The 25,666-nt window shown below is 42.2% G+C and overlaps 6 protein-coding genes and 1 long non-coding RNA gene across 15 annotated transcripts; 4 read left to right on the top strand and 3 right to left on the bottom strand.

Annotated features, from left to right (window-relative positions):
• Positions 1-65: 65 nt before the first annotated feature.
• LOC124202976 lies at positions 66-1,659 on the top strand. Its single transcript, XM_046599519.1, has 2 exons — positions 66-283; positions 349-1,659. Exons 1-2 carry the CDS (start codon positions 166-168, stop codon positions 1,476-1,478), a joined length of 1,248 nt encoding a protein of 415 aa, XP_046455475.1. The 5' UTR covers positions 66-165; the 3' UTR covers positions 1,479-1,659.
• A 26-nt stretch (positions 1,660-1,685) lies between these two features.
• LOC124202975 lies at positions 1,686-5,635 on the top strand. Its single transcript, XM_046599518.1, has 5 exons — positions 1,686-1,837; positions 1,913-2,081; positions 2,145-2,563; positions 2,644-4,244; positions 4,316-5,635. Exons 2-5 carry the CDS (start codon positions 1,962-1,964, stop codon positions 5,338-5,340), a joined length of 3,165 nt encoding a protein of 1,054 aa, XP_046455474.1. The 5' UTR covers positions 1,686-1,837; positions 1,913-1,961; the 3' UTR covers positions 5,341-5,635.
• A 200-nt stretch (positions 5,636-5,835) lies between these two features.
• Positions 5,836-7,592, bottom strand: LOC124202977 (ran-binding protein 9-like). Its single transcript, XM_046599520.1, has 6 exons — positions 7,353-7,592; positions 7,123-7,234; positions 6,638-7,060; positions 6,540-6,575; positions 6,302-6,470; positions 5,836-6,238 (listed from the first exon to the last, which is right to left on the bottom strand). Exons 1-6 carry the CDS (start codon positions 7,504-7,506, stop codon positions 6,203-6,205), a joined length of 930 nt encoding a protein of 309 aa, XP_046455476.1. The 5' UTR covers positions 7,507-7,592; the 3' UTR covers positions 5,836-6,202.
• A 314-nt stretch (positions 7,593-7,906) lies between these two features.
• Positions 7,907-13,096, bottom strand: LOC124203130 (plasma membrane ascorbate-dependent reductase CYBRD1-like). 8 transcript variants are annotated; one of them, XM_046599724.1, is made up of 6 exons: positions 12,761-13,096; positions 10,775-11,013; positions 10,418-10,479; positions 10,178-10,336; positions 9,537-9,706; positions 7,907-9,310 (listed from the first exon to the last, which is right to left on the bottom strand). In XM_046599724.1, exons 1-6 carry the CDS (start codon positions 12,955-12,957, stop codon positions 9,160-9,162), a joined length of 978 nt encoding a protein of 325 aa, XP_046455680.1. In that variant the 5' UTR covers positions 12,958-13,096; the 3' UTR covers positions 7,907-9,159. The 8 variants fall into 8 exon arrangements, with proteins under 8 accessions (XP_046455680.1, XP_046455681.1, XP_046455678.1 ...); XM_046599725.1 differs by having other exon boundaries at positions 10,190-10,336; positions 12,761-12,968; XM_046599722.1 differs by having other exon boundaries at positions 7,907-8,603; positions 12,761-12,942.
• Positions 13,097-13,618: 522 nt separating this feature from the next.
• On the bottom strand, positions 13,619-17,242 carry LOC124203128 (homeobox protein aristaless-like). The gene is made up of 6 exons (XM_046599720.1): positions 16,903-17,242; positions 15,977-16,199; positions 15,737-15,860; positions 15,113-15,503; positions 15,009-15,044; positions 13,619-14,930 (listed from the first exon to the last, which is right to left on the bottom strand). The coding sequence occupies exons 1-6, from the start codon at positions 17,240-17,242 to the stop codon at positions 14,272-14,274; spliced, it is 1,773 nt and encodes a 590-aa protein (XP_046455676.1). The 3' UTR covers positions 13,619-14,271.
• A 19-nt stretch (positions 17,243-17,261) lies between these two features.
• Positions 17,262-25,379, top strand: LOC124203127 (calpain-C-like). 2 transcript variants are annotated; one of them, XM_046599719.1, is made up of 15 exons: positions 17,262-17,395; positions 20,960-21,134; positions 21,944-22,133; positions 22,281-22,336; positions 22,469-22,572; positions 22,701-23,157; positions 23,246-23,525; positions 23,597-23,671; positions 23,769-23,980; positions 24,056-24,174; positions 24,281-24,477; positions 24,549-24,607; positions 24,682-24,946; positions 25,022-25,080; positions 25,145-25,379. In XM_046599719.1, the coding sequence occupies exons 2-15, from the start codon at positions 20,994-20,996 to the stop codon at positions 25,169-25,171; spliced, it is 2,241 nt and encodes a 746-aa protein (XP_046455675.1). In that variant the 5' UTR covers positions 17,262-17,395; positions 20,960-20,993; the 3' UTR covers positions 25,172-25,379. The 2 variants fall into 2 exon arrangements, with proteins under 2 accessions (XP_046455675.1, XP_046455674.1); XM_046599718.1 differs by lacking the exon at positions 17,262-17,395 and adding an exon at positions 17,418-17,472 and having other exon boundaries at positions 20,962-21,134.
• LOC124203131 lies at positions 18,014-19,214 on the top strand. The gene is made up of 2 exons (XR_006878448.1): positions 18,014-18,945; positions 19,090-19,214. It is a non-coding gene; the product is annotated as an uncharacterized LOC124203131 (long non-coding RNA).
• Positions 25,380-25,666: the final 287 nt, after the last annotated feature.

Consider the following 25,666-nt stretch of genomic DNA (forward strand, 5'->3'; position numbering starts at 1 on the left):
TCATCAAGGACGTGAGGGACAGGAAAACGAGGGTCGGTGGTTTTGGAATCTTTTCCAAACGATTGCGTCTTATAACCTTCCAGGATATCCTGCAGACACCGTGTCGGATTTTCAGGGGTCTTTAGGCTACCGTTCCACATTGTGATTCACATTCATTCGCCGTAGATGGTTCACTTTATTTTCTGTAAGAATTTGTTTAAAATAATGACTTTGTTTTTTATTGTTTGGACGTGTCTAACCGTTTCGGTTGCATTAGCGAATGTACGGAATGCCAACGGCCCAGGTTCGTGAATTTTATTTTATTTTGCAATTTCTATTTTCGTCAATTTAATCACCCTTTTATTTTAGGCTGCGTCTTTAATTTGGATAAAGAATCGCCCAAATATCCTCCGCATTTATTTGACGCTACCAAGAATGAAATTATTCAACCGGTTTTGGTGGCCAACAAAAGAGTTATCAGTTTACCAGTCGGCCAGCAAGTTATCGTCGCCTGTGTAGGATGGAACAACGTTTTAAATGCTGCCAATCTGTCAGTCAGTGCAGCCGAATGCGTTTCGCCATCATCTCAACTCCGTTTGGGCGCCCAGAGTCTTGGCTACAAATCGTTGGGTTGCAGAACTCAAGCGAAAGAAACTCTGAAGACACTGGGGAAATGTTTTACCGGAGGAACTTTGATTGAGATCGGATGGCAAATTGAATCTTCTTTCGTCAAACAGATAACCATCTGTCACCAGCAATCCACTGCCAACACCCTGTACTCTTCCAGCGTCATCCGGGGAGCTTCAATTCTGGCTGACGATGAATCCAACAATCGTCCGCCCTTCCGCCAAGGATCCTTCTTTGCCGGAATTAACGTTAATCGAGCTTACTTGCAAACCAGTCAAATGGCTACTTTTACAAGGATTCTTGGCTCGGCGGAGCTGGCTAGACGATACCTGGATCCTTCCAAGAGCTGGTACTTGTCTCGAGGTCATCTGGCACCAGATGGCGATTTTGTGGATGCCGCTAGTCAGGATATGACGTATTATTACATCAACTGCGCACCCCAATGGCAGTCGTTCAACAATGGAAACTGGAAAGCGCTCGAGACGGCCGTCAGGAATTTGGCTTCCGGGCGGATGGCCGATTTCACTATTTACACTGGCACGTTTGGAATTCTGACTCTCGCCGATGTCCATGGACAACAGAAACCAATCACACTGTCAGATGGGAAGATTCCTGTGCCCAAATATTACTGGAAAGTAATTCACGATCCAGCAAGTGGAAAAGCGACGGCAGTGGTTGGCATTAACAATCCCTATTTGACTGTCATTACCGGTGCTGACGTTTTCTGCCCCGATGTTTGCAATCAAGTGACGTGGATCAAATTTGAAAGAACTAGGTTGGCCAATGGTTACACCTTTTGCTGCACAGTGCAGTCTCTACGCAAAATCATATCGTATTCTCCAGACTTGGGCAATTTATCTCTTTTGATTTAATTTGAAGCATTTACAAGTTTATTGACAGAAGCAGACAGAAGGAGATTATAATAAATTCAATGTCAGCCTTTGGTTCTTTTTCAAAAATTTTATGATAATTTTTGAATTTTGATTTTATTGTAAAAATCGGCAATGTTTTTGTAAAATGTTTTTTTAATTATAACAGTTTGGCAAACACGTACGAACTTCCGTTTCCCGCGCCTTCCTTATTAGACGCCATTGAATTTCTAGAAAACCTATCAGTTGGTTAGTAACCACCACCACAAGACAGACGTTCGGAGTTCAGACCTTCATAAATGTTTAATTAATGTTCCGTGGGATGATACATTTTAATTTCCTGCTATTATCCATCGTATTTGGTAAACAACCTATTGATTAATTTGATTGAGCTTGAAAACAACTTAAAGATGGATGTATTTATTTACATTTAACAGCTTAAGTGGAAACAAGGTTAGAGCTTGGCAGTTGGCAGCATCAGTAAAAATGATTCCAACTAATCGAATTCAGTCGCTAATTCACCCTTATTATCCATACCGTGACACATTTGCCGTTAATGTGCTAGAAAATTACAAATTTACTGAACTGGTTGGTAATGAGATCAAGGTATGCTAGATGGTGTTGAGAAGATAGACTTATATGTATTAATATATCGTAATTGTTATTTAGATTCTGTTTCTTGGATGTGTGGACCTAAGAAGCATTTTGAAGACAGTATCAGCAGGAAATGTAGAACACTTCCAATTTCATCTGAATTGTTCTTCCCCGTTGGTTTTGGCACGAAACATGTTGATACTCAAAATCATAACCTCCCAAGATTTTGATACCAAGAATGATGAAGATGTTGCTTTCCTATGGGATGTTTGGTATAATATGGATTGGCCAGAACAAACCCAACATCGATTTAAATTGGTATTGAGGGACCTATTGGACAATGATCTACCACTAAACATTACCATCACTAATAACAGTCAGTCCTTGGAAGATATAAGAACAGTGTGGTTATCATGGTGGTTATTTGTGGGTTTGTCTACTTTGGAATCCCATTCAGCAAGAAAATCGCTGCTGGAGAAAATCAATGAAGAAAGGTATTGAAACACGCAAACAAGTCTGTTTTAAAAAGTAAGCCAATGTTATATTACTGACAATTTTTTTTATCGAACTACAGGCTGAACTATATTGTGGAAGGCTGGCGACAACTCCACAGCAAAGATATAAATCCGCAGGGGATATACAGCAAATCATTGATTCCAGAAGCTGTAGATAACTTTGCGTTTCATCTAGATTCCAAGTTTAAACATCTGGGTGATGCAACAAGGAAGAAAGTTCACGAAGAAGCTATGCGATTTTTCTCAAAAGGAAGCTGTCGGCTGCGAAATGGAAATTCGAACGATGCTTTCGTCAACCCAACTATGATGCTAGATCCAACGACTCCCCATTGGAATGTTGCTCCGAAACTATCACCATTCGATAGTTTTCTGCCGTTAACTGAGGAAGAGCTTGATATGTCTGAAGGCGAAATTCTAATTCGTTCTTGTCAGAAAATACTCACGACCCAAATAGCCGGATATCGAAGTCGTCTAGAAACAGTCAAAATTGTTTTCCACCTGGAAGATCCCATGAAGTTTTTCTATTCAGACACAACCAACCTAACCTTTGACGTCATTGATTGTTCAAGCTTATCGGACACCGTTGGATTACTTAATCTCATCGTGGGAAGTAGCAAGAAATTGGCCGATACTCCTGAAGCTATTTTCTTAACCGAGAGCACGAATTGGCAAAACTCAGCAATCTCTGCAGTGGAATACGTCGAAGAAGCTCTTTGTTCTCCTCTGAGCATGATTCCGACACTTTACGGATTGAAACTGGCTAATCACATCGAATTGGGCTCTTCGCTACCTACTTTTGAATGCTTCTTGTTGTACTCCATTAAGCTTTGCTGGAAAAGGGCATCGCCTTTCCGTAATGTAGTACCGAGTCCGTCTCCGGAGATGAGTCGTTGGTTTCAAGAACTTGCGAAAAAGTGTTTCTTAGTTGGAGAAGGATGGACAGACAAATATCGGAACGAAAATCCTAAGAAGTCATGTGGTATGCTCTGCTACACCCCTCTCTCGTTCAGCTACGCAGTGAACTCGATGATTCAGCGCGTTGGTGGTGATTTTTTGAAAGACATCGAGAAGTTGGAACTGCCGTCTATATTTAGACTTACTTGGCGAACTTTTGAAAGCTGGAAGAACAACGAAATTGTCATGAAATTTTCTGCTGTTTTGAAGGGCTCTCCATTCCAGAATTTTTTGCTCAAAGCGTTAATCGAACTGAGAAAAACCCCTGTGTTGAGGCTTATGCTGATCCCCAAGAACGAAGTTCACTGCTTTGATCAATGTGTTTCGGAAATTCGTTCTCAACAGAGGCCCTGGTTGAAGATACCTAATGCTCACGTTATCGAAAACTTCGAAATGGATGTACAAAAGACTTCGGATGGATCCGTCAGCAAAACTGTTGTGTCATTTCTAATGGTGTCGAATCATGGCATTGAAAATACGCATTGTGCCGTCCTTTTTGAACTGATGACTGGAGTGCCAATAGTGAACTCTGGATTGGTGTCAGCTATGCGAGTGACAAAATATGATCATTCATTCCCATGGAATTCTAGAGTACCAACAGTACTTCCACATCTGTCTGCAGTGCGAATGGGCGTCATCAGTTGCAACGAGGATCCGTACCAATACGCCGTGGAAATAATGATTGAATGTGTCGGAAATATCTCGGGTAAAATCACATACATTATTCTTCATCGTCTTTTTATTGAAAATCGCTAATGATCTTTTCTATTTTTTTAGGTTTAAAAGTCTCCACAAACCAATGTCTACCCTGTGAGTCTATCCACGATGTGACGCTATCGTTGAGTCAGCCAAAAAACATGGAACCGTTGGTTTTGTCCTTTCCTCATCCCATCCTTGTCGACGGAATCAATGCTACACTTCACCGCACAACCCGTTCGATCAAATTAGTCTTGAAGAAGGCTCTTTCGGAGCCCTGGCCTTGTGAATTTGAAGTGGATCATTGCAAATTGAATGCGGATTGCTTAAAACCATGGGTAAAAGACAAATGTTTACTTTTAACTCATCTCCTTGGCAGCGTGGCCCGGGTCTACGAAAACTCGAATCCGCAAATTTTGGCTCTGAAAAAAGTCCGGGAAATTGTAGCAAAACTGTTTGTGGAGTCAACAATCAACGGCCATGAATATGTTCGCATCCAGAAAGAAGGTTCGACGGGAAGTCCCGATTGGTATATTCGAATTCACTCCCCACATCGCGTTACTCCGCTGAGCGCTCCTTTGTTAATCATATCAGCTGTTGACAAACGTTTGACGGAAAAACTTGTGCAGCAAGGAAAGTTGGATAAGTCTCGTGCTGATAAAGATTTATTGCGGATTTGGGAATCTCCAAGATGTAAAAAAAGCGCGAAGGGCAAAGATAACCCACTGACGATCCTGATTGGCAATGCAGAAGAAGCTCAGTTACTCCGCTTCGTTTTACGGCTGAATTCCACTAAGATCACACCGAGTGCCTGGCAACGCAAAAATCTTCCTCTTGGAGAGAACAGTCCATGGTTGGCAACGTTCATTACACCGCTCTACCAAGACAGTCCGCTTGACACCGAGTATGTGGAGAGTAAAATCTCACCTGCAGTTCTGCGTTATTATGAAGGAAAACAAGTGAATGACAGATATCGCTGTGCCGCATGTGACGCCATTTCCCCACACCTTAAGCAGTGTGGCCGCTGTCGCAATATTTTTTACTGTGATGTTCAATGTCAACGAGGGGATTGGGTTAATCACAAAAGCACTTGTTCAAAGCAGTGAATGAACACCTATGTATTGTTGATCCCTACCCCCCAAAACACTTAAAGTTCCCTTTAAAGTTCTTAACTTTCTGAGCTTTCAACCGTTTCAAATTCAATTGTTTGTTTTTGCGTTCTTAGCTGTTTGTTCGCTTAAGCAATGTGTCCTTTTTATGTAACTGCTAAAAATTGCTCAACTACCAGACTTCAAGTACGATATGCGTAGTTCAAAGTTATCCTGAATTGGATATTGTATTTCAAGGTTATCAAAAAATTTCGAGTTTAATGGTCAAATAGACATTGTCCTTTTCTACTTACTTGAAATTTCAGCCCTGTAAACTTTCTTTAATCGTTAATTCTTCTTAGGACAACTAATACCGAAGAGTCGATTACGAGTAATTCACGATATGAAGGTAAGACATTTTCATTATTCGTCTTTAAATTTCATTTGGTTTTTTGTTTGAAGTCACATCACCTCAGAAATGATAATTTGGGTTCATTTATGAGGAGAATTCACTTTTCTCGTAAATATCACATTTATTTTGTCCAACTGAAAACTAAGTTATGCAATTTGAATATTTGATGCGTAAGTTATTTGATGAGATTTCGCAAGCTCTATTTAAAAGAATAAATTCGTACAGTATCAAACAATTTCAGGGTCGACTTAAATACAAGGACAAGTTAAAGTTTAAAAATTTGTTGAGCTGCTAATAATCACAACACTCGGCTGGGGATCTGTTCAAATTTGTGTGACAATTTTTGCAATCATTAGGAAAAATGGCTGAATAATGCGAGCACTTGGAGGGGCTCAATGCGTTTCGAAGAAATCTTGTGATAATGTTATGCTGATGAAAAACGAGACGAAAAAGCCAAGAAGGCAACTACTAGGCATCGTCAGCTTTTCTTTTCCTTCTAGAGTCCTGTACAAAAATAATATTTTTTAAAATTTTATTTCAGACATTTGTTCAACAAATCGTACTCACCTTGCTGACGTGGAAGAAATTGCGATTGAACCAAAATTGTGATAATAGGGACGATGCCGAGCCAGGAGAGCTGATTGTTGTTGACGAGGCGATATCTGACAAACTGGAATCTGATGAGGCATTTCCTGAGGAACTAGAAGCTGAGGAAGCAGATCTGGGTACGTCACACCTACAATCAATAAGTAAAACATTTGATAAAACTAAATATAATTTAAGAAAGCTATAATTCAAAACATACCATTGTGGATGGTGCACTAAATACGTAGCAATCATACTGGAAAAAAAAGGAACTCATATCATCTGATGTAATTGATAAATCAAGAAATTTTGCGATACCTTTGAATTGAAGCTTCCATCGGTTTGTCAGGAATGGGATAATTAAGAATAACAGAAGCTATACGTGCCCTGAGTTCTCTCATATCATCTCCGATTTTGTATACAAAGGGACATTGACCAAAGTTGGCTTCAACAACTTCACCATGAGAATTTAAACCAACTGTTGGGTACAAATTTAAAGGTAAATCGACAAAAGCTGTTCCAAGGTTGAGTCCATTTTTTGTGTAAAAGCAAGTGTTGTCGATGAAGTTTATCCCGCATCCGATAACGTCGTTTGTGGTGAAAGTAGGTCCATATGTTTGGCCAGTACCAGATGAGCAAAATGACTTTCCATCATCACCGTGATACCCAAATGAGTTTTCTCTCCAACCGGGAAGTGCATTCATGTCAACCTCCTCAGCTGAGAGACCAATCCCAATGTAACTATCAAAGAAGAACTAATTTAGCTGCTTGTAGTTGAAACAATTTTTAAGATAAATGTATACCCATCACTTCCTCTGTTGATAATTTTCACTTCATAATAATACAGGCCACAAGCTGATGGAATAGGGTGGGTAGCCCTGACACTTACTGCGTCCAATTGTGTTTTGCCGTAACCTAGAATAGAATTGGGAAGTAGGAGAAATCAATGACAAGTTGCTTAAGAAAGAAAACACACACCATAAGAGTTGGTGCTGATCCCAAGAATAAAAAAAGAGGTTTAATTATTCTATACCTTGATAGCTGACTCTTAGGTTGTTTTCTGACAATCCAACAAAATAGAATTTATCCTCAGAACTCCAGCAGAGTGGCAGAGGAAAGCCGTCTTCTTCACAAACGAATGGGTAGAGGGTCCTAAGGCGGTTCAAACCTGGAGAATTATTCTCCATTTCCTAGAATAGTTGTAACCGGTAAAATTTAACGCTTATTGTGAGTTGACGTTTATGTACTATTCGATAAAAACAATAACAAATGTAACTCTGTTTGTAATTCCTATCGCTAGATGAACAATCTTATTTTGTAAAAATGTCCGCTAGATGACACTTACATCAGATTCAAATGGTATCTGTTTTGAAATTTTTGAAATTGAAATCGATCAACTTGAAATTTCTCCCTTTGAGGCTTTGAACTTTTCTTTAAAAAACTATTTGACGATGATTATTTGTTTACTTTAATTAGGAATCGCTTCACCGTAACCGTTTTTTTTTCGTTTATTATTTATAGGTTCTAATTCAACGAATCAATTTATATCGTCGGAATATTCGTAAAGAATGAAACAATTTTGATTGGCCGTGTGATAGTGATTTGTATTTTAATCTCAAAAAGTCAGCCATTATTATTTTTCCATAGAACTCATTTCGTAAACGGGAATAGAGATAGAAATAAAGTTCGAAATGAAAAAGGAAATAACAAACGAGTTGGTGGGTACGTGGCATGATGGTCGGGAAACTAAATCATTAAAATGGATGACAATAGCAGGTTGGTATAAAGAGAAAATATGTACATGATGAAGAAGCTGCTGTGTATGTGTGTTTATATGATTAATAAGAGAACAATCACCTGCTTTTTTGTTTTATAGTGAAAGTTGTTACACCCAAACATGCAAACCAGACACAGGAAAACTATTAGAGAGAAAGTAAAAAATGTTGTTACTGAAAAATGGCGGTCTGATGAATAGAGAAATCAACAGTAGCAGTTTTGCTAGAAGCTGTGATTGTACGAAAGAAATATAACAGACTAATAAGACATGCAATTTGTGGCGTGTGTGTGTTTACGCGAAGGAGATTGTGTTTGGACAAATAAGCCAAATTAGAGTCTCTCAGATTCCTCGTCGTGATCGCCGCTAGAATGAGATGAGATGGACGACGGCCCGCGATGTTGGCACCGAATAAGCATCAGCACCGGCATTAGGATTGCAAGTCCCATCAGTGTGGCTCCCAAAACATTGACAACCAATCCTTCGGGTGGGAATGCTGTGTACCAGTCTCTGTAGTGGTTGTTGTATTGTTTTGTTCACAAGTGTTGAAAGCAGGTTATTTTCAATTAGTTAAAATTAGGGAAAAAAAAGGAAGGAAATCATAAAAATAAAGTTATGAGAAATAAAAATCCTCAACCGCTTTTTAAAATAAAAGTTGAAAGGCTAACCCAACGGTAAACATAACTGTTGGCGTTTGGAGCTTTTTTTGAGCTTTTGGCGCCAAAAAGTTGTCGTTGCCATGGGAATCAAAGCAGACGAAAGGAGAATTGTGAGAGAAAACGTGTTTTGTGAGGCAACGAGGCAACATTCTAGCCATGAATATTTAAAAAGGGGAGAACCAGGTACACCCATTTGTTGTTTAAGGTATTGTATGAGATAGTGAAAGAGAGAAAAAAAACCCTCTTCATGCATTTCAAATGACCATTGATATTAAATATTAGGCAAATGTGGTTGTTGTTTCGGTGTCCTGATTTGCAAACCATTTTACAGTATAAAAGAAAATAACTGTCCACATAATAAATGAGAGGTATATATATGTATACGTCGCTTTGCTTTCAACGGATTCTTAGAGGCCATGGACTGCAACAACATGGATGCGTCGTGCACGGAATTTATCAAAGAGCAGGAGGACTGGCATCAATATCATCAGGGCCAGCAAGGTGACGGCAAGGACATTAACTACAATGGCTTCGTCACCAAGATCCCTGTACTTTGCCCTACATCACATTAAACGAGTATATAGATTTGATAAATTAATCATTATTTGAAATTAAATCTTTGTGATTTTGCAGTTTTTCCAACTCAACAACAAGATGGAAGAGTGCCTATAAAACTATGGTAAAAAGCCAGGGTCTATCAACCCCCCGAGTGGGCAGCTCTTGTGGTGAGTAGGATTGATGCCACATACTTAAGAATGCAAGTGAATAAATTGTGTGTACTAACCCCAGGCTGTTGATGGCCTTTTCTGTGATGCCAGTCAGGCAAGTAGCGATGGCCATAAGGAAAGTGATGAGTCCAAATGTAGCGTGCACCGGAACCAAGGCTGCCCTCAAGGCAGCGGTCCTAGCCTCACAGCACAACAGGATCAAGAAGCTGAAGAATCCGACAACCAACTGTACACACGTGGAGAAAAACAAGAAAGTCGTCCTCAAATTAACAGGTGAATCAACCAGTTGTTATAGATATTGTTAATAGTATCAATTTTGATTGAAGAAACCACTTGTTTGCCCCATTATTTGGCGGTACACACACACACACAATGACGTAAAAGCTGTCGCGCGATATTTAGGTCGAATGAAAAGCCGGTAGCCTGTTATGGTCTAGTAAGCATTTTCCTTAGAATTATGTGATTAGTGAGTAAAATGATGTAAGCATCTCGTGACGAACGACATCAGGCTGTCGTGCTTGAAAAAATAACAAAATAAAAATGAGCCAATAACAAGCTGTTTGGTGAATTTTGAAAAGGGTTGGATTAACACAAAAAAAAGAAGGCGGTGGTGGTGGTTTTTTTTTGGGTGGGCGACGATGTGTGGCGGTCAGCAGAGTGGCGATCTTTATTATTTGTAGTACACTAACTCTATTACCGTCCTGACTACCTGGATAGCGAATAGGCCCATGGTCGTGAGACCCATCCATGAATGGAGGCTCCAGAAGTTGGCGATGGGAGGAACGCTCAAGTTGCGAGAATCCCACACGGTGATGAAACCCATGACGATGGCCGGCACGGCCAAAATGTGGAACACCTGGGGGGTAAAGAAAGAAAAAAACATGTCGTGAAAAAATAAAAGAAACGACTCCCTACAAAAAGATCTGCGGTCGCTCACCGTATGAAATAATTTCTTGTAGATGTGGCGGCAGCAGCCGAACGAACGGTACGACAATAGAGCTGTTTTTTGTTAAAGTTTTGTAGAGAAATGTAACATGTTTTTAGGGCAGTCTAAGAAATGGACCATTCTGAAATTCTTTTTACGATTTTCTATCGAGATTATTTTTTACGTTTTATTATCCCCCCACTTTCAAAGTTCATGTTATGGCTTTAATTTTGGTGAGGAAAATTGAACTTTGTTTGCCCGGACAAAGGTTATGGTTTTAATTTTAAATGTTTTTCCATTGTTGTTTTCAAAATACCTTTTTTTAAATATTCAAATCTTTTTTTCTTTTTAGGGTGTTGGGTAATTTACCATTTCCAGACAGGTAGACGAATCCTCCAATCATGAGGACTGGATGGTAGTTGAATTCCAGTTTGGGTTGATCTTGCCATCCGAATCCGCCTAGATAGTAGATGACCCAAAAGAGGACCAGGCCGAGGGCGCCGTGCAACAGGAGTTGAGTCAGAGCCAGGAGCCAGCCGAAGAAACACCAATTAGGCGGGCTGGACGATCCTTCCTCCGAGATACTCACCGTCTCTACCTTACCAGATCTAAATGGAATAGACACAAGTAAGTCTGTTGTTGTTTGCCATGGCCCCCTTTTTTATTCCCCCCTCATCCACTCCAAATCATCTTATAATGGAGGTCGTCAAATGATACCGACGTTTTTACTCTCTCTCTCTTTTTTGTGTGCATCGTGCCATTCTCTAGAGAACAAGATCCTGCCCCCCAAAGTAGCAAGGTTATACTACTGTCTATTAGTTCAAGCAGAGAGTTGTTGTTTTCGAAAGGAAATGGCTGAAACAAAGAGGAGCAACTCTGAGAGACAGGACAGGGACATATTGGAGCCATTTGATGACCTACTTCCTGTAGAATTGTCACTCGCAATTGTTTCGGTATTCTTTGACGTAATCGAATGCTACATCTAAACGTCCAAGGCTAGTCAAACTCGTTTCTCGTCTTCCAAGGTTCAATCTACTGCGCAAAATTGACACGAATCGGTTCAAATTTCATCATGGCAACTCACCTGACCATGGCGTAAAATTTCCAATCGGTAGAACAACTATTTTTTAAAAAATCACACACACTAGAAACACACGATTGAATTCACTGCTAACACACTCTGAGAATAAAAACACCTGTCCGATTCCGACTTGCAACTGCGATTGTGTGTGTGGTGCGGACTCGTTGGCAGTCGTGTGAGAAGTGGACGAACGTGGTGGGACGCCCGTCTCCCCCGAAAAAGCCTTGAGCGTGTGTGTGTTGAGCCACCAAACAGCGTAATGGAAATCGGGAAATAAGCCTCGAGGCCCTTTCTCTCTCTCCCCTCGATGATTACGTTTATATTTTTCATAGTGCAAGCAGCAACCGACCCGCTCCATACGATCTACTATACTCGGCCCAACGAAAAGTGGTACCCCGTAGTAAAAAAGTTCCATTGCCGCTGGGCCAGCTTTTTAAATGCACTAGAGTTTGTTGACTCTTGTGTACTTGTATAGCTCTTTCGGTTTTGAACTCCTCCTAGTGCTGGGTTGTATATTTCTCCCATGGATTCTTTCCAGCTTGACCCCGCCAGCAACTTTTGCTTTCTCATTCGACAACAAGGAGAGGTCCTTGTACGCTTCTATCCATGTCGAGAGGCCTTTTGACTACAGTTGAGTGGGAAAATACGAGGGTGGAAATCGAACTAGTTGTGCTGTATCATCGCCAAAATTCTTTTTTTAATAACCCACTTTCACGGACGATTGTCAGAGCAATTTCTCTTTGCCCCCCACGTGAAAGTTGATAGGTCTAAAAAAATTGTCGATTGGCCATCAAATTTTTTTAACTGCAAGGGCGTGCTATGTAATTAGTAGACAAGATGTGTACGTCAAAATTTATTGAGGAAAAACCCCGCTGAAATTTCCCGGACTGGAACACAAAATTTTTTGGCCGGGCTTTCTCTCATTGATTGCAAAAGAAGAATTAAAGGCCGAGGTGCACACACACACGTACTAGATTCGGTCACCAATCCTTAGTGGCTCGAACCGGAATTATTCAATCAATTAAGGAAAAAAATAAAAGGAGGAGTAGGACAGAAGTAACTAGTTGTAACTTCCTTGATGATGATCGCCATTTCCTGTCTAGACCGGCCCTAACACACGCTCACATACTTTTCGAATCCAGTTGTAGGATATTCTCTGTTAACGTGCCATGCAAACCCGCAATTCCGGTTATCAAATTGGAATTTTCAATTGCTTTTTTTGTTGTATCAGATTTTTAAAATTAGAAATTTGTGGTAAAATGTTAGAAACTTACTTGAAAGCCATGATTGTGAATCGGTGAAATGCCAAGACGCTCGTGTGCAATAATCGATAAAAACAATCCCGAACGGAAGAAAGAGGGGGGGAAATTTTAATTAAAAGTATACTTGAAAGATTGATGAAGATTTCAAGTCGACCACTCTGTTGCGACACTGGTAACCGACTGATCGACGACGTTTGGACGAAGAGCATATGGCGGACGGGAAGCGGATGAGCCGTGAACGAACGAACGAAGGAACCGGCTGCGGTGAGGCGTGGCCAAACGATTTCGCTTGCTACACTTGAATTGTTATTTTTCTTTTCTTTTATTTTTGCGCGCTCCCCTGGGGGTGAACTAGCGCATTTTTCATCGCTGTGGTGATGCCATTATCAACTGGGCGAAATTTTTTTTTTCTATTCCCACCCACTCGTCGATTTACGTGATCGGATTTTTAATTTAAGGCAATTTTTCATTTTTTTTCCCCTTTGGGGGGGTGAATAATTCAATTTGTTTGAACTTGAATTATTCATATAGTCACCCCCGAATGTTTCACCCTCCCAAGAAAAAACAATTCTTCTTATGCGGTGGAACATGTTTCCGAATGAATTTTTCTCCCCTTGAAAGAATCAAACGAAAATTTCATCTTGGCCTATTTGCGGCATAGGAAACAGCAAGACGATGACCGACTTGATCCGCAGAGCGTACGACACCCAATCATTTTCTTGCTGACTCCCTGACTCAACATTTTCTCCACCCCAATCGTGACTTTGCTGGACCACCTTTCGTCGCACAGCAGAAACCCAAAAACAAAAAAACTGGTCCAAAGTCAACCAACCCAAGGTTTATTTCTTTTAACCAAAATCTATTGCGGTTAAATGGGGGAAAACTCGTTTTCCCAAAGAAAAAAGAAAAGGTTTCAAGTGGATGAGAAAGGTGACACTCTAAATGTTATATCGAGACGGAAGTGTATTTTTTGAAACATTTTTTCAGACCTGTCCTGCTATGGAGGTCATTGGGATCCTGTCCAAAAACAACTCGTCTAATAATTCCGACTCCTCTGCTAGACAGATAATTCCAAACACTCGTTTTCTTTTCCTCTAAATTTCCATTTTGACTAATGAGCAGAAATTTTCTTTCGTTTTGGTTTTGGTTTGCAATTCTTTAATCGACCAGTTCACCTGGATACAAAAATGTCCAGTTCTTTAGGTTTACACGTCCCACGTTTAGGCAAACACAAACAAATGAGGAGGGGAAAGACTTTTTCCAAAAGAAATGTTCACACATATTGTTTGTTCTTTTTTTCTATCTCACATTAGTGAGAAGGAGGGGAGAAATGGACTCTGTAACGGGACAAATCAGAGAGGAACACATACACACACCGTTACGTCTCTCTAATAGGTTAGTGGAGGGGGGATGTTATATATTCAAACAACAACATGAAACATCCACACAAATAAACTGAAAATTAATAGGACTAACAACAACAACACAACCATCCATCATCCACGTGTCCATCTTTTTCTTGTTTAAGAGTCGTTTAAACTGAGAACAACTTCGTCGTCAGCATCGGCGGCTCCAAAATCGCCGGAATGTGGCGGATAATCTTCTTCATCTGCGGTTTTGGTGTCGTTAGTCTTTTGGTGGTGGTGTTGTTGTTGTTGTTGTAGGTGATGGTGGTGGTGTTGTAGGTGTAGTCCCGTTTTGGATGTCGCGTTCATAAACGCCATGTTGGCTAAGTGGATTTCATCGCCGATATCGGCGTCGTCGTCCGTTACATCCGGTGGCTGCTGCGGCTGAGACGGCCCCAGGCGCTGCAATTGAGACGCCAGCGACGGGTCCGATTCCTTGTTGTTGGTGGCGTTGTTGCTGCTGCTGTTGTTGCTGTTTTGATTCATGAACGACGAGGCCAAATCCAATGCGCCGTGACTGGCGAAGAAATGGTAATCGTCGCTGTTGGCGCCGACGCCCACGTCCTCTTCAGTCCCGTGGTCGTCGGGCTCGTCCGATTCCCGGTACGTTGGATGCTGCTGAGTGGGCGGCGGTGGGTGGTGGTAGACGGGCGAAGATGCCGTCGACGTTGTTGTCGTCGTTGTCGTTGCATTGACGTAATGGGGCCAGTCGGGCGATGGAGACGCCGACAAGTGGGCCAGAAATGTTGAAGGTGTCACGCTCCCGCTCGTGTTCACTGTCGCATTCCGGTTCATTGAGATTTAGTTCACTCTGATTCAATTTGACTATTTTATTCAGGAAAAAAAATGTTTACCGTAAATCTGTTGACTCGATTCACCAGTTGTCGTTTCTAAACAAAATTATTTTTACAAATTTTAAAAGAAATCTAAATTGAATTGAAATGATTTTGTGTTTCACCATTAGTGGAGACTGGCAAAAGAGGTTCCGGATGATAAATGTAGGACGTTTCGTGGCCGACAACATTTTGTTGCTGCTGGTGGTGATGATGAAGGTATTGACTGAAAAGTTGTTGCTGCTGCTGCTCACAATCAACTTTGTTGCCAACGATGCTGACCATCGATGACGACGAGGCTTCGGGCTGTTGCATCAGTAAACCGCTGACGTCGGCCGTCAGTGACGCGCCACCCGATGGGTCACGTTCGAAAGGATTGTCGTGGCCTTGGTGCTGCTGTTGTTGTTGTTGTTGGCCGAGGTGGTGCTGCTGCTGCTGCGGGTGATGCTGGTGGTGTTGGTGATGAGTAATTCGTTCGTGTTTCCGAAATTTGGCGCGACGATTTTGAAACCAAACCTGAAAAATCAATTAGTTTAGGCAACGACTCGTAGATGGCGCTAGCGTCCGCGATCCACATTTTTAAAAAGGCCATTTTTATGTAATAAGCTCGGCTCGGCGCTCTTTAAGCCGCTTTTAGAAACAAAAAAAGTCGATAGATTAGTCCGTCGTGTATACCAATATATGCAAATGAGAGCCTTAAAGGTAAAAGAATTTGATAGTCGTAAAAATATTAATAAGAAAATTGGAACCTGAACTCTCGCTTCGGTCAAATCGATTTTGACGGCCAATTCTTCACGGAAAAAGACATCGGGGTAATGGGTCTTGTGGAATGCGTGTTCCAGCTCTTCCAGTTGGAAATTGGTGAAAGTCGTCCTGTTTTTCCCCCACCATTTTGTTATACCCAATCAAATTTTTCATTTGTTATTTTCTTTTTTTATCTTCGACTATCTATGATTTATTATATATATTTTGTGTGTGTGTGCAAGTACCTATATCTTCTTTGCTTTCGTTTCAGTGGGCCGTGACCACCTCCGCCAGATGTTTGCTGCTGTTGCTGTTGCTGTTGGTGATGGGATTGTTGCGTCACCGAAAGTCCCTGTCCCTGGGAACGGGTCGTCGAAGAGGTCGAGGGTGAATCGTCGTCGCCACTGTCGTGATTCAGAGTTTCCGGTGAACCAAGAGCTTCATCCTCTACCACCACACCATCCACCCCTAGTGGCAAAAATAAAAGCCAGAAAAAAGAAGAATAACAAAAAAGGCTGGTTCACACATATCCTGGACATCCATATCAGATTAGGTATAGTTGCACAACAAATAATATCTAGAATAATTAGCTTAGCTTAATTTAGTTAGAAATGCCTTTAGTGAGAGCCCTGCCGAAGACCTGAACATTATAGAGTCGATGGGGTAGTAGTAGCAGTGTGTGTGTATATGCTGTTGCTGTGTGTGTGTGGTGCTCTGCTCTCTATAATTGAATCAACTATCCTCTAACAAGGTTATAACAGCTCTTCTATACTCTCTCTCTCTCTTGACTAGCGAAAATTCTACATATAAGTTAGACTGGGCTGGGACCTGTCGCTTTTCAGTTACCAGATCTTCTCAGTCAACTCATCATCCACCACCCGGATGGGCTCCCGAAGGACCAACCGATTTCTCTGCTTTTGTAGTAAGTACTCTTTTGTTAGTGTACGTGGTTGAATGAAAGGCTCTTTCTTTTTTTCTTTTTCTCTCTCTTTTTATGGCTCTTTTTTTATATTTTATAAGAGACCCTGAAATCAACGTATCACGATGATTATGCAAGACTTGAAAGGGGGGATCCAGCCTCACGACATTTTGACTTTTCACGACTTTTTGTGTGCGAGCGTAGATTTGATTTTATATATTTTAAAAGAATCAAAAAGGGAATTTCTTTTACCTAAATGAGCGGATGATGATGAAGGGACGTGATGATCTAGAAGGAGTAATCCATTGTTGTTGCTGTTGTAAGGTGGCGGAGGCGGCTGAGTGCCGGACGAGGACGGAGGACAATCGAGCGAGTCGAATTGCGATTGAATGGAGACGGTGGGATCATCCGGACTGGCTGGATTGTAGTGCAAAATGTCGTGAATCGAGTAGCACGACGGCGGCAGACAGTTGAGCCGGAAGTGTCTCAACGGCGACGAGGACGACGAGCTGCCGGAATCATCCGGCTCGACATTGCCTCCTCCGCTGCTGCTGCTGGGCGTTGTTGTGCTGCCGTTGTTCATCACAGACATTCACACGTACGGAATTCGCGGACGACAACGGCAACTGTTCCGGTCCAGCTCAATCGACTTGACCGTCTAGATGAAGTGACACACTACGGGCCCCGACATTATCGTCGCCCAGTTGCAACTCGGATGGCAGGGACGGGCTGCCAAATAATAAAAAAAGGTAACGCAACGGACCTGATTGTCGCCGTAGCGCATGTCCGCCCCCGTCACCCTCTCTCTCTCTCTTTCACCAGGTATGGAATTATGATTTTCTTTTTTCCAGCCAGGGGGTTGTCGACTACGTTTGAAGTAGATGTGGATACCTCGATCCGCCTTCTTTCTCCCCCCTTCCATTTCGTTATTTGACTGATCTAACGGATTTCGAAGCTCTACGACCGTTTTTTTCCGTCTCTTTTTTTAGTCCGTCCGTTTCGTGCGTGTTTTTTTTGTTCACACAACAAGGTGGGGGGTGGTGGTCCACCTGAGTTTGGGGGGTGTCGTTTTGTCTCCCGGGGTTTATTTTTTGATAAAATGTTGAAGGGAATTATAATTGATTGGAATGACATTGCGACTTAACAAAACCCTCGGCACATTGTCGAAATGTGTCGGGAATCCAGGGCAACCAATTAGTCGGGATACAAGGTATCGGATAGAAAAATAGACGGGCGACTTTTGATAGGCTTTCCAATCCAATCATCGGTGCGTTTGTGTGTGTCGTTATATACCTACTTGATTGAGCCAGGGCAAATCAATTTGAAGATATCTTTTGGGTTTGGGAATAGAACGAGCGATCAAAAAGAAAAATAAGTTTTTCTTTAGTACATGGGTGGAGAGGGGATACACACAACAACCTCATTTTCATATTTTTTCTGAGCTCCGGCACTTTGTCGGCTTGAATAATCGATGGTCCCGCCGTTTCGTTAGACTATTGGAACTCCTTTTTTATTTATTTTTTGGAAATATATTTTTGTACTACACTGTGCAGTGGAGGACTGTACTGCAGTCAAGTCAGGAAATGATTTCAAACACCTGCTACCGCTGGCAAACTCTTACGCCATATCTTACTTCTTTAGCTTCTTTTTGAGTGGAAAACAAATAACAATAAAAAGAAAAAGAATAAAGGGAATCTGCACCGTTGCTGGAACACTTTGGCACGTCATGTCGGTCGGCTGCCTATGTGGAACAGCCCAGCGCCAGCCCAGCAAGAAAGAAGAAACACATTGGCGGCCGTGATGTAAAACAACTCGAGGAAAGACACAAAATGAGAGGAGATTAGTTTGACTGTTTGGAAATTGAATGTGTCGGACGGAAATAAATTATTGGGCCGTATAATACTGTTAGAAAATGCTCCGCGCAATGGCGGAACCGCAGAAAAGTAATCATCTTTTTTTCTCTAGTAGCTAATAAGAGAGAGAGAAAAGTTAATCCGGGCGCCAGTTTTAAGCGGGCATCGATGTCACTGGAACTTTCTACACACGTACTCATCTCGTCTTTTTTGTGACTTTTTTAAAACTGTAGCGACAACAATGGTCCAGCACGGAACATTATATTCCCTACTTTACTGTCGCCCATTTAGTTGGGGTAGTAAAAAACCAAAATTGAAACTTTTTCTTCTTCTTTTAAATTTTTCTGGTGAAATCTGATGTTGTGAATATTTCGTGAATTTCTGCCGAAATCTTAGACGTGTGTGACCGTTTGTCCGGCGTGTGTTGTACGGCTTCTTCACGGTTAGTGGATATCGATTGCATTCACATCACGCAGGGGAAAAACCCGCACCTCTAAATTTTTGTATCAAAATGAAAAATTCTAGCGCGCCATTATTCAAAATCAAATGGATTATTTTGCCCTTTTTGCCGATTTTAATTTTCAAGGTTCCACAAGCTGAGAAAGGGAAAAACAATTTAACACAAGTCGAGATGAGATCACACCCACTATCGCCTAGCATCTTCTTTTTCTCTCCGACCCTGAAGAACAAGTCAAATCGAATAAAATAAAAAGGAAAAATTTAAAGGATAGTCATCACGGTTCCTCCTAATATTTATTCTTCTTTTTCTTGTTGGAGGCGTCCGCTTGGCCATTCCGGGAATTTTGTTTGTTTGCGTAGGTGCGGTCGTCGCCGTCGCCGAAGAAAAAGAAGAAAAAGTTGAATACCAAAAAAAGATGGTCCATGATAACAACATTCAAAAGGCGAAGAGACGAAGGCAATAGAAAACGTTTTTCCCTTTTGAATTTTGTGTTTTTTTCTAGTCTTAGCTAGAGGCTAGAGTCTTGTGTGTGTGTTGACTGCGGCATTTCGCCCTGAGGCTCTCACCTGGTTTTTTTTTACCTGCGTCTTGCCAAGCCCGAAGAAGGAGGAGGAGAAAAAGAAAAGAGAGAACCTTCCAGCAGGAGCAGCAGCGGCGGCAGTATTATATATTTTGGTGTGGTGTTACAAGAGGAGGTTGGTTGGTTGGTAGGTACAGTACCTCATGGTCATCAGTTGCGTTCAGCTCGTGACACAGTGCGGTCCGCTTTTTATTCTTTCCATCCAATTTAAAGTTGCAGCTGTCGCCCGGTTTTTATTATTTTCTCTGTCTCAATTTTGTGTTTGTGTTGATGTGCTGTGGCCGTTTGCGAGTGAAATTTTTGGTTGATTAATTTCCCTCCACAAATTCGAATGGCTCATTGAGAGTCGTCCGGCCGACCAACGACGTTTCTTTTTCATCAGGTAAACACACACACACTAAGAATTGATTGGTATTTTTTACAAAAGATCTTTTGGGGATGAAGAGGGAAACTTTCACCCGTGTGGTAAATCACGTCGACCTATTGAAAATTCCTGACTCGTTGGTCATCATACACAAACACGCAACAGGTCGAGAGAGAATCGGTGTGGGGGGAGGAAATTCGAAACCGCCCAAGGAAAAATAGGAATTTGTTATTTTTCTTTCTTTCTCGGTGGAATAAATGAATTTTTTGTATTTATTTATTTTCTCCCTTTTTTTGACTAACAAATTGCTCACGTCGCCCACACGGGAGAATATTTTTGGTTCTCTTGTTTCCAACGAGTTGGACACGACCGATGTGAAACCGATAATCCACACGAAAAAGAGCGTGAAAAGAAACATTCATTTCCTGTCTCCCGAAAATAGTACATCTATTCAAACGGGATTTTAGGGTTTTTGTTATTTTTTACGATTATTAGATTCGCTTTTCTGATTTGATTTTAGCCTGCGGATCGTTGGCAATTGAAACGGGACAGACACATTTTTCTACAGAAAAAAAATCTGGGGGGGAGTTGTCATTTATTTTGCGTCACAGCTGTTTCGTCATCTCTCTGGTGTGGGCGCAGAAGGTTCTTTTTTATTTTTAAATGCGCGCACCTGCCGCTCACGGCCACGTTACGTGTTTGGCCGCGATTTATTTGCCAAGAAAAGTTTCCCCATTAGCGGGCGTCATTTCACGACGGCCTTTTGGGGTGGAAATTTTCAGATGACATCGTGACAAGGAGAGTTGCGTGCCATCAAGTTGTAATAAGATCAACCGTCAAATGATGATGATGAGGCTTGTCTCCCCCCGCCATTTGCCGGCGACCTGTTGACCTACTGAAAGAAAATCTGCGACATTTTTAACATCCGTCTGAAAATAGAAAACCAACACACACCCAGAAATTGTTTTTGTAAAAGTGCTAATCATCAGTTGAAACGAGTTTTTTTTATTTTCTCTTACTGGAAATTGACATTTCTAAACATTTTTATGCGCAGGATATTTGAAGAATTTCCCTCCACCCACCGTGATGGCGTCCGAATACGAACGCATCCGGCGCCAGTGCCTCAAACGCGGCGAACTTTGGGAGGACACGGAATTCCCGACGACGCAAACGTCCATTTTCTACCACCAGTCGCCGCCATTTCAATTTGTTTGGAAACGGCCCAAGGTAAATAATAATAATACAACCAAAAAATTGTCGCATCGTCTATTTAAAGAGAAGAGAGAGAGATAACAAACCCGCCCAACACACAAGAAAGAAAAAAAAGGTCGATTGTGAAAGTGGCCGGCCTGACTTTCACCGACTGGTTGTTGTTGCAACAACATTCAAGGCCAGTCCTTGTTCGCCTTTTTATATCCCTTTCCCAAATCCCACGTCTCTCTCCTTTGAGTTGTCATGTTGACGTCATGAATTCCTAGTCGGAGAAATGGATATATCCATTTGGGTGCGTGTGTTTGTGTGTTGTGATGGATCGATTAAGCCCCCCGGAAGAAGGAAAAAAAGCCGGATATTTTTTTTGGGGGATTTTCACAACACAACACCTTTCTCCTTCCTCGTTTATTGCGATCTAGCAGCCGACGAATGGAAAGTGTGTAGTAGTTTTTTGGCAGCACGTCAACCGTCAAGTGACGTGGCGTTGTGTTGCGATCCCCGACACGCAAGTCTCGGGAATTAATCGTCCGCGGATAACAACGCCAAAGAAAAACGGGAGGAAACTTTCTCTTTTCTGCTTTTGGTTTCTTTCTTTTTCTTTCCCAAAAAATTGATCTGACCGTAAATAAAATAAAATCCACCGAAAATGTCTGAAAATAAAAAGGGAAAATGTTCGTGAAAGTCGAAACCCGATAAAACGGAACGAGCAGCGTGCGAATCTATTTGGAATCAATGGACTGTCGATTCCGTTACAACACCGGGCACCACCGCCACTGTAATTTGATTTTCTCGTTGGGACATTTTATTATTTTTATTTTCATTAGGAACTGGCCACCAATCCGGTGTTTATACGCGAGGGAACTTCGGTGCTGGACGTTGTTCCGGGTAAACTGGGCGACCGTTGGCTCGTCTCCACTTTGGGCTGCCTCTTTTTGACCAAAGGATTTTTCTACCGGGTCGTTCCGGCCGACCAGGGATTCGACACGGCCCTGGACGGTACAAATTCGTCGACAGGTGAGAAAACAAAGATCCTCCTCCTCCTTGTTGTTTTACCCAACAATTAAAGTCTAAAAAAGAAAATTGTCGAGTGAATGAGAGCGGAACCAACATCATCATCTCTCACATCATCTTGATTTGTTTCTATTTCGTTTCGCCCTGCAGGTTATTGCGGAGCGTTCCGGTTTCGGGTCTGGTGGTGCGGCGAATGGGTCGAAGTGGTAATCATCGCCCGGTTCATTATGTCTTACCTCCTTCCTTTTTTCGTCGACTACTATGTCTTTTTTAAACCGAGAACGCGAGTTAAACCATTTTGTCTTGTTTGTTTTTGTTTGTTTTTCTTCTGCTCGTAGACCGTGGACGATCGTCTGCCCACTGTCAATGGCCGTCTGGTGTTTGCCCACTGCCTCAATTCCGGTCAGTTTTGGCCGTGCCTCTTGGAGAAAGCTTACGCCAAGTCAGTATAGCCACAATTAGGACAGACAGACGGACAACAGAGTTCATCATCTGGAAATAGTTTTATTATTTTGTATTTTTAATCATTTGCTTTCCTTTTGTTGTTGTTGTTTGGATGGCGTCCACCAGGTTGCACGGCTCGTACGAAGCGTTGAAATACGGCACCACATTGGACGGGCTGGCGGATCTAACCGGCGGAGTAACGGAAAGCCTTTCAGTGGTCGGCGGTGGTCACATCAACAAAGACACGTCCTTTCATGTCCGGCTCCTGGCCCGCCTCCTGGCCAACACTTCCATACTAACGGCCGTGGCCCATCGCCCTACTACTACTACCGGCACCATCCAGCAGCAGCAGCAACAACAACCCAACAGCCTGACGTCGCCGCAGCCCAACAACAAGGAGAACAACAACAATAATAATAGCTTGTCCTCTTGCAACAGCAGCAGCACAACCACAAGCAATGGATTAACAACAACCAAGGAGCAATCACTGCAACAACAGCAACAATCATCTCGCAGCGTCACCGATCGGCTGCCCATCGGCATCCTCGTCGGCATCAATTACAAAATCTGCGCAGTAGACAAGGTACGGCCAATGTTTTTCAAATTTATCTTTAAGGCAAATTTTTTTATTCAAATTTTATTCCATTTGTCTGGGAATGGAATGGAATTAGGTGGATACATTGACGGAGGAGAGCGTGCCACTTTTGCGTCTGCGATGCCCGTACGGGCGTCACGGCGAGAGCACGGGCGACTGGTCCCGTGGCGACGCCAAAAACTGGGAGACGTCCGTTTCCGTGTCGGCGGCCGAGCGCGAGCGACTCGGACCCGACCAACTGCCCGACGGCGAGTTTTATCTGAGTTTTCCCGATTTTATCGCCACGTTTACGGCCATCGAGTGCGTCCACCTGGACGCCGAAACCAGTCGCGACGAGCCCACCTTGCAGGGGCGAGGTACAACAATCGCCCATCCCCAATTGTTGCCCAACAACAATTGATTTCCATCTCTTTTTTCATATTTCCAGTTGCCTGGATCACTCGAGTTTACCAGGGATGTTGGCAACGTGGAGTCACCGCCGGCGGCTGCCGCAATAATTCCGGTAATTCAACTTGACCGCAGACTTGTGTGCACAGGATAAAAATAACGACAACTGATTTCCCCATTTTGATTGTGTGTGTGTGTGCGCTCGTATACAGAGACATTCCACATTAATCCGCAACTGCATCTGATTGTCAGCGATGCCGACGAGGTTGTCATATCGCTGAACCAGCACAGCGTCCTCGAGCCGAAAGTCATCGGCTTTTCGGTTTATCCGCTGCCCAAGCTGACGGGCTCAGACCTTATCAATCGAGCTTTCTTCAAAAAGACCAAAAGTCTCGTCAACTCGCAGTACACCAACAGTCGACAGGTCAGTCAATTTAATTTGATTAAAAATTCGGTTATCTCTTCTTATGCTAATGAGTTGGGTATGCGTTCATCACAGGTGAGTCAGCGCTCCCAACTGGATCAAGGCGGTTATTTGATCGTTCCTACAACTTTCGAAGCGGGTCACGAAGGATCCTTCACTTTGCGGGTGTACAGCACTCAGGCCATCAAGCTCAAGTATAAAAATTCGATTCTTAATTAGTCGTTGGCATTGAAACATTGGGAAATGATAAAAAACCCGTTATATAACATAACCAAACCCAACCCCAAAACGACAAAACAGATTGGTGGATATGTTGCCGTGTCAAATGAAACCGACTCTGATTCGAGCCCCTCCGGTCATCAACGGCTACAGCACGCAGACTTCTGACGGTAAAAACGTGGCCCAATACGAGGCCGTCTTCCTCCAATTGGCCGATGAGCATCGCACCGTTAACGCGTTCGAGCTGCACGAATTGCTCGAGGCTTGTCTACCCAATGGTAACGCTATACTCTCTTTGCTACATTGCTATTGAAATTTAGACCACATGTGTTTCAACTTCTTTTAATAGATTACATCAAGAGCTGCGCAAATTTGGACGTTTGCCGGCAACTCGTCCTCGTCTTTGATGTAATCATTTGAATTTTGCCTTTTGGCGATTTAATTCCAAACTGAATTAATTTAATTTTGTTTGTTTGTTTTAGGTGTCTGGACTGGGTAGACTGAAACTGACGGACTTTCGTGACTTTATGGCCAGTCTGAAACAATGGCAAACGGCTTTCAAATCGCACACGAAGGAGAAGACGGGCATTCTGAGAGCCGAGCGCTTCCGTGACGCCCTTCACGACGTCGGATTCCAAGTGAATAACGACGTTCTCTCGGCCCTCATTTTACGTCACATGCGCAAAGATGGAACCCTCAGATTCGGAGATTTCGTTTCGGCCGTCCTCCACCTCACCGTGGCATTTGGTAGAAAACAATTCGTTTCCTATTTCATTGACGTGAATTTTTGATTGTAAAAAACATTTGATTCTGATTTGATAGGGACTTTTGATAAGCGTGATCCGCTCCAGAACGGAAGTGTCAAGCTCACACTCACAGAGGTAAATTTTGTCAAATTTAATGTAGTGAATTTCATTAATAATGTGAATGTTTTCATTTTTACAGTGGCTCAAGTACGCGCTTATGTGCTGATCTTTTTTTGTGATTGGCTGCTTTTTTTTTACATCACACACACACACACACAAGTTTTATATGCTCACATCCGCATTGCTGGATTTTTGCTCATTTTTTTTACGTACACACACCCACACGAATAAGCAAATTTTTTATAATTTTGTATATAGCCTTTTTTAAAAGAAATGCTTGGCAATAAACAACCAATTGTTTGTTTTTTTCGGGATTTGAATATCTCTGGCAAATTTATTTTTAAAAATTTTGCATGACGAATCGAAATTATGCAAAGGAGATTGCATCACTGGCCGAATTTTTGAACTGATCTCTAATTTTATTTGAGTGATGGGATTGTGGAACTGTCGTCCTAATTTTCACGTCCTGGAATTCTTTTTGGGAAGAGGTAGAAAACGAACATTTAAATCCACTATTTCTTCCAGTCGACGCTTATTTATATGTTTTGCTAGGGGGCAATTTTACTCCGAGATCTGACCCAAATCTTTACTTCTAGAAGCT

Source organism: Daphnia pulex, chromosome 9 (assembly GCF_021134715.1).
Source record: "Daphnia pulex isolate KAP4 chromosome 9, ASM2113471v1".
Lineage (NCBI taxonomy): Eukaryota > Metazoa > Arthropoda > Branchiopoda > Diplostraca > Daphniidae > Daphnia > Daphnia pulex.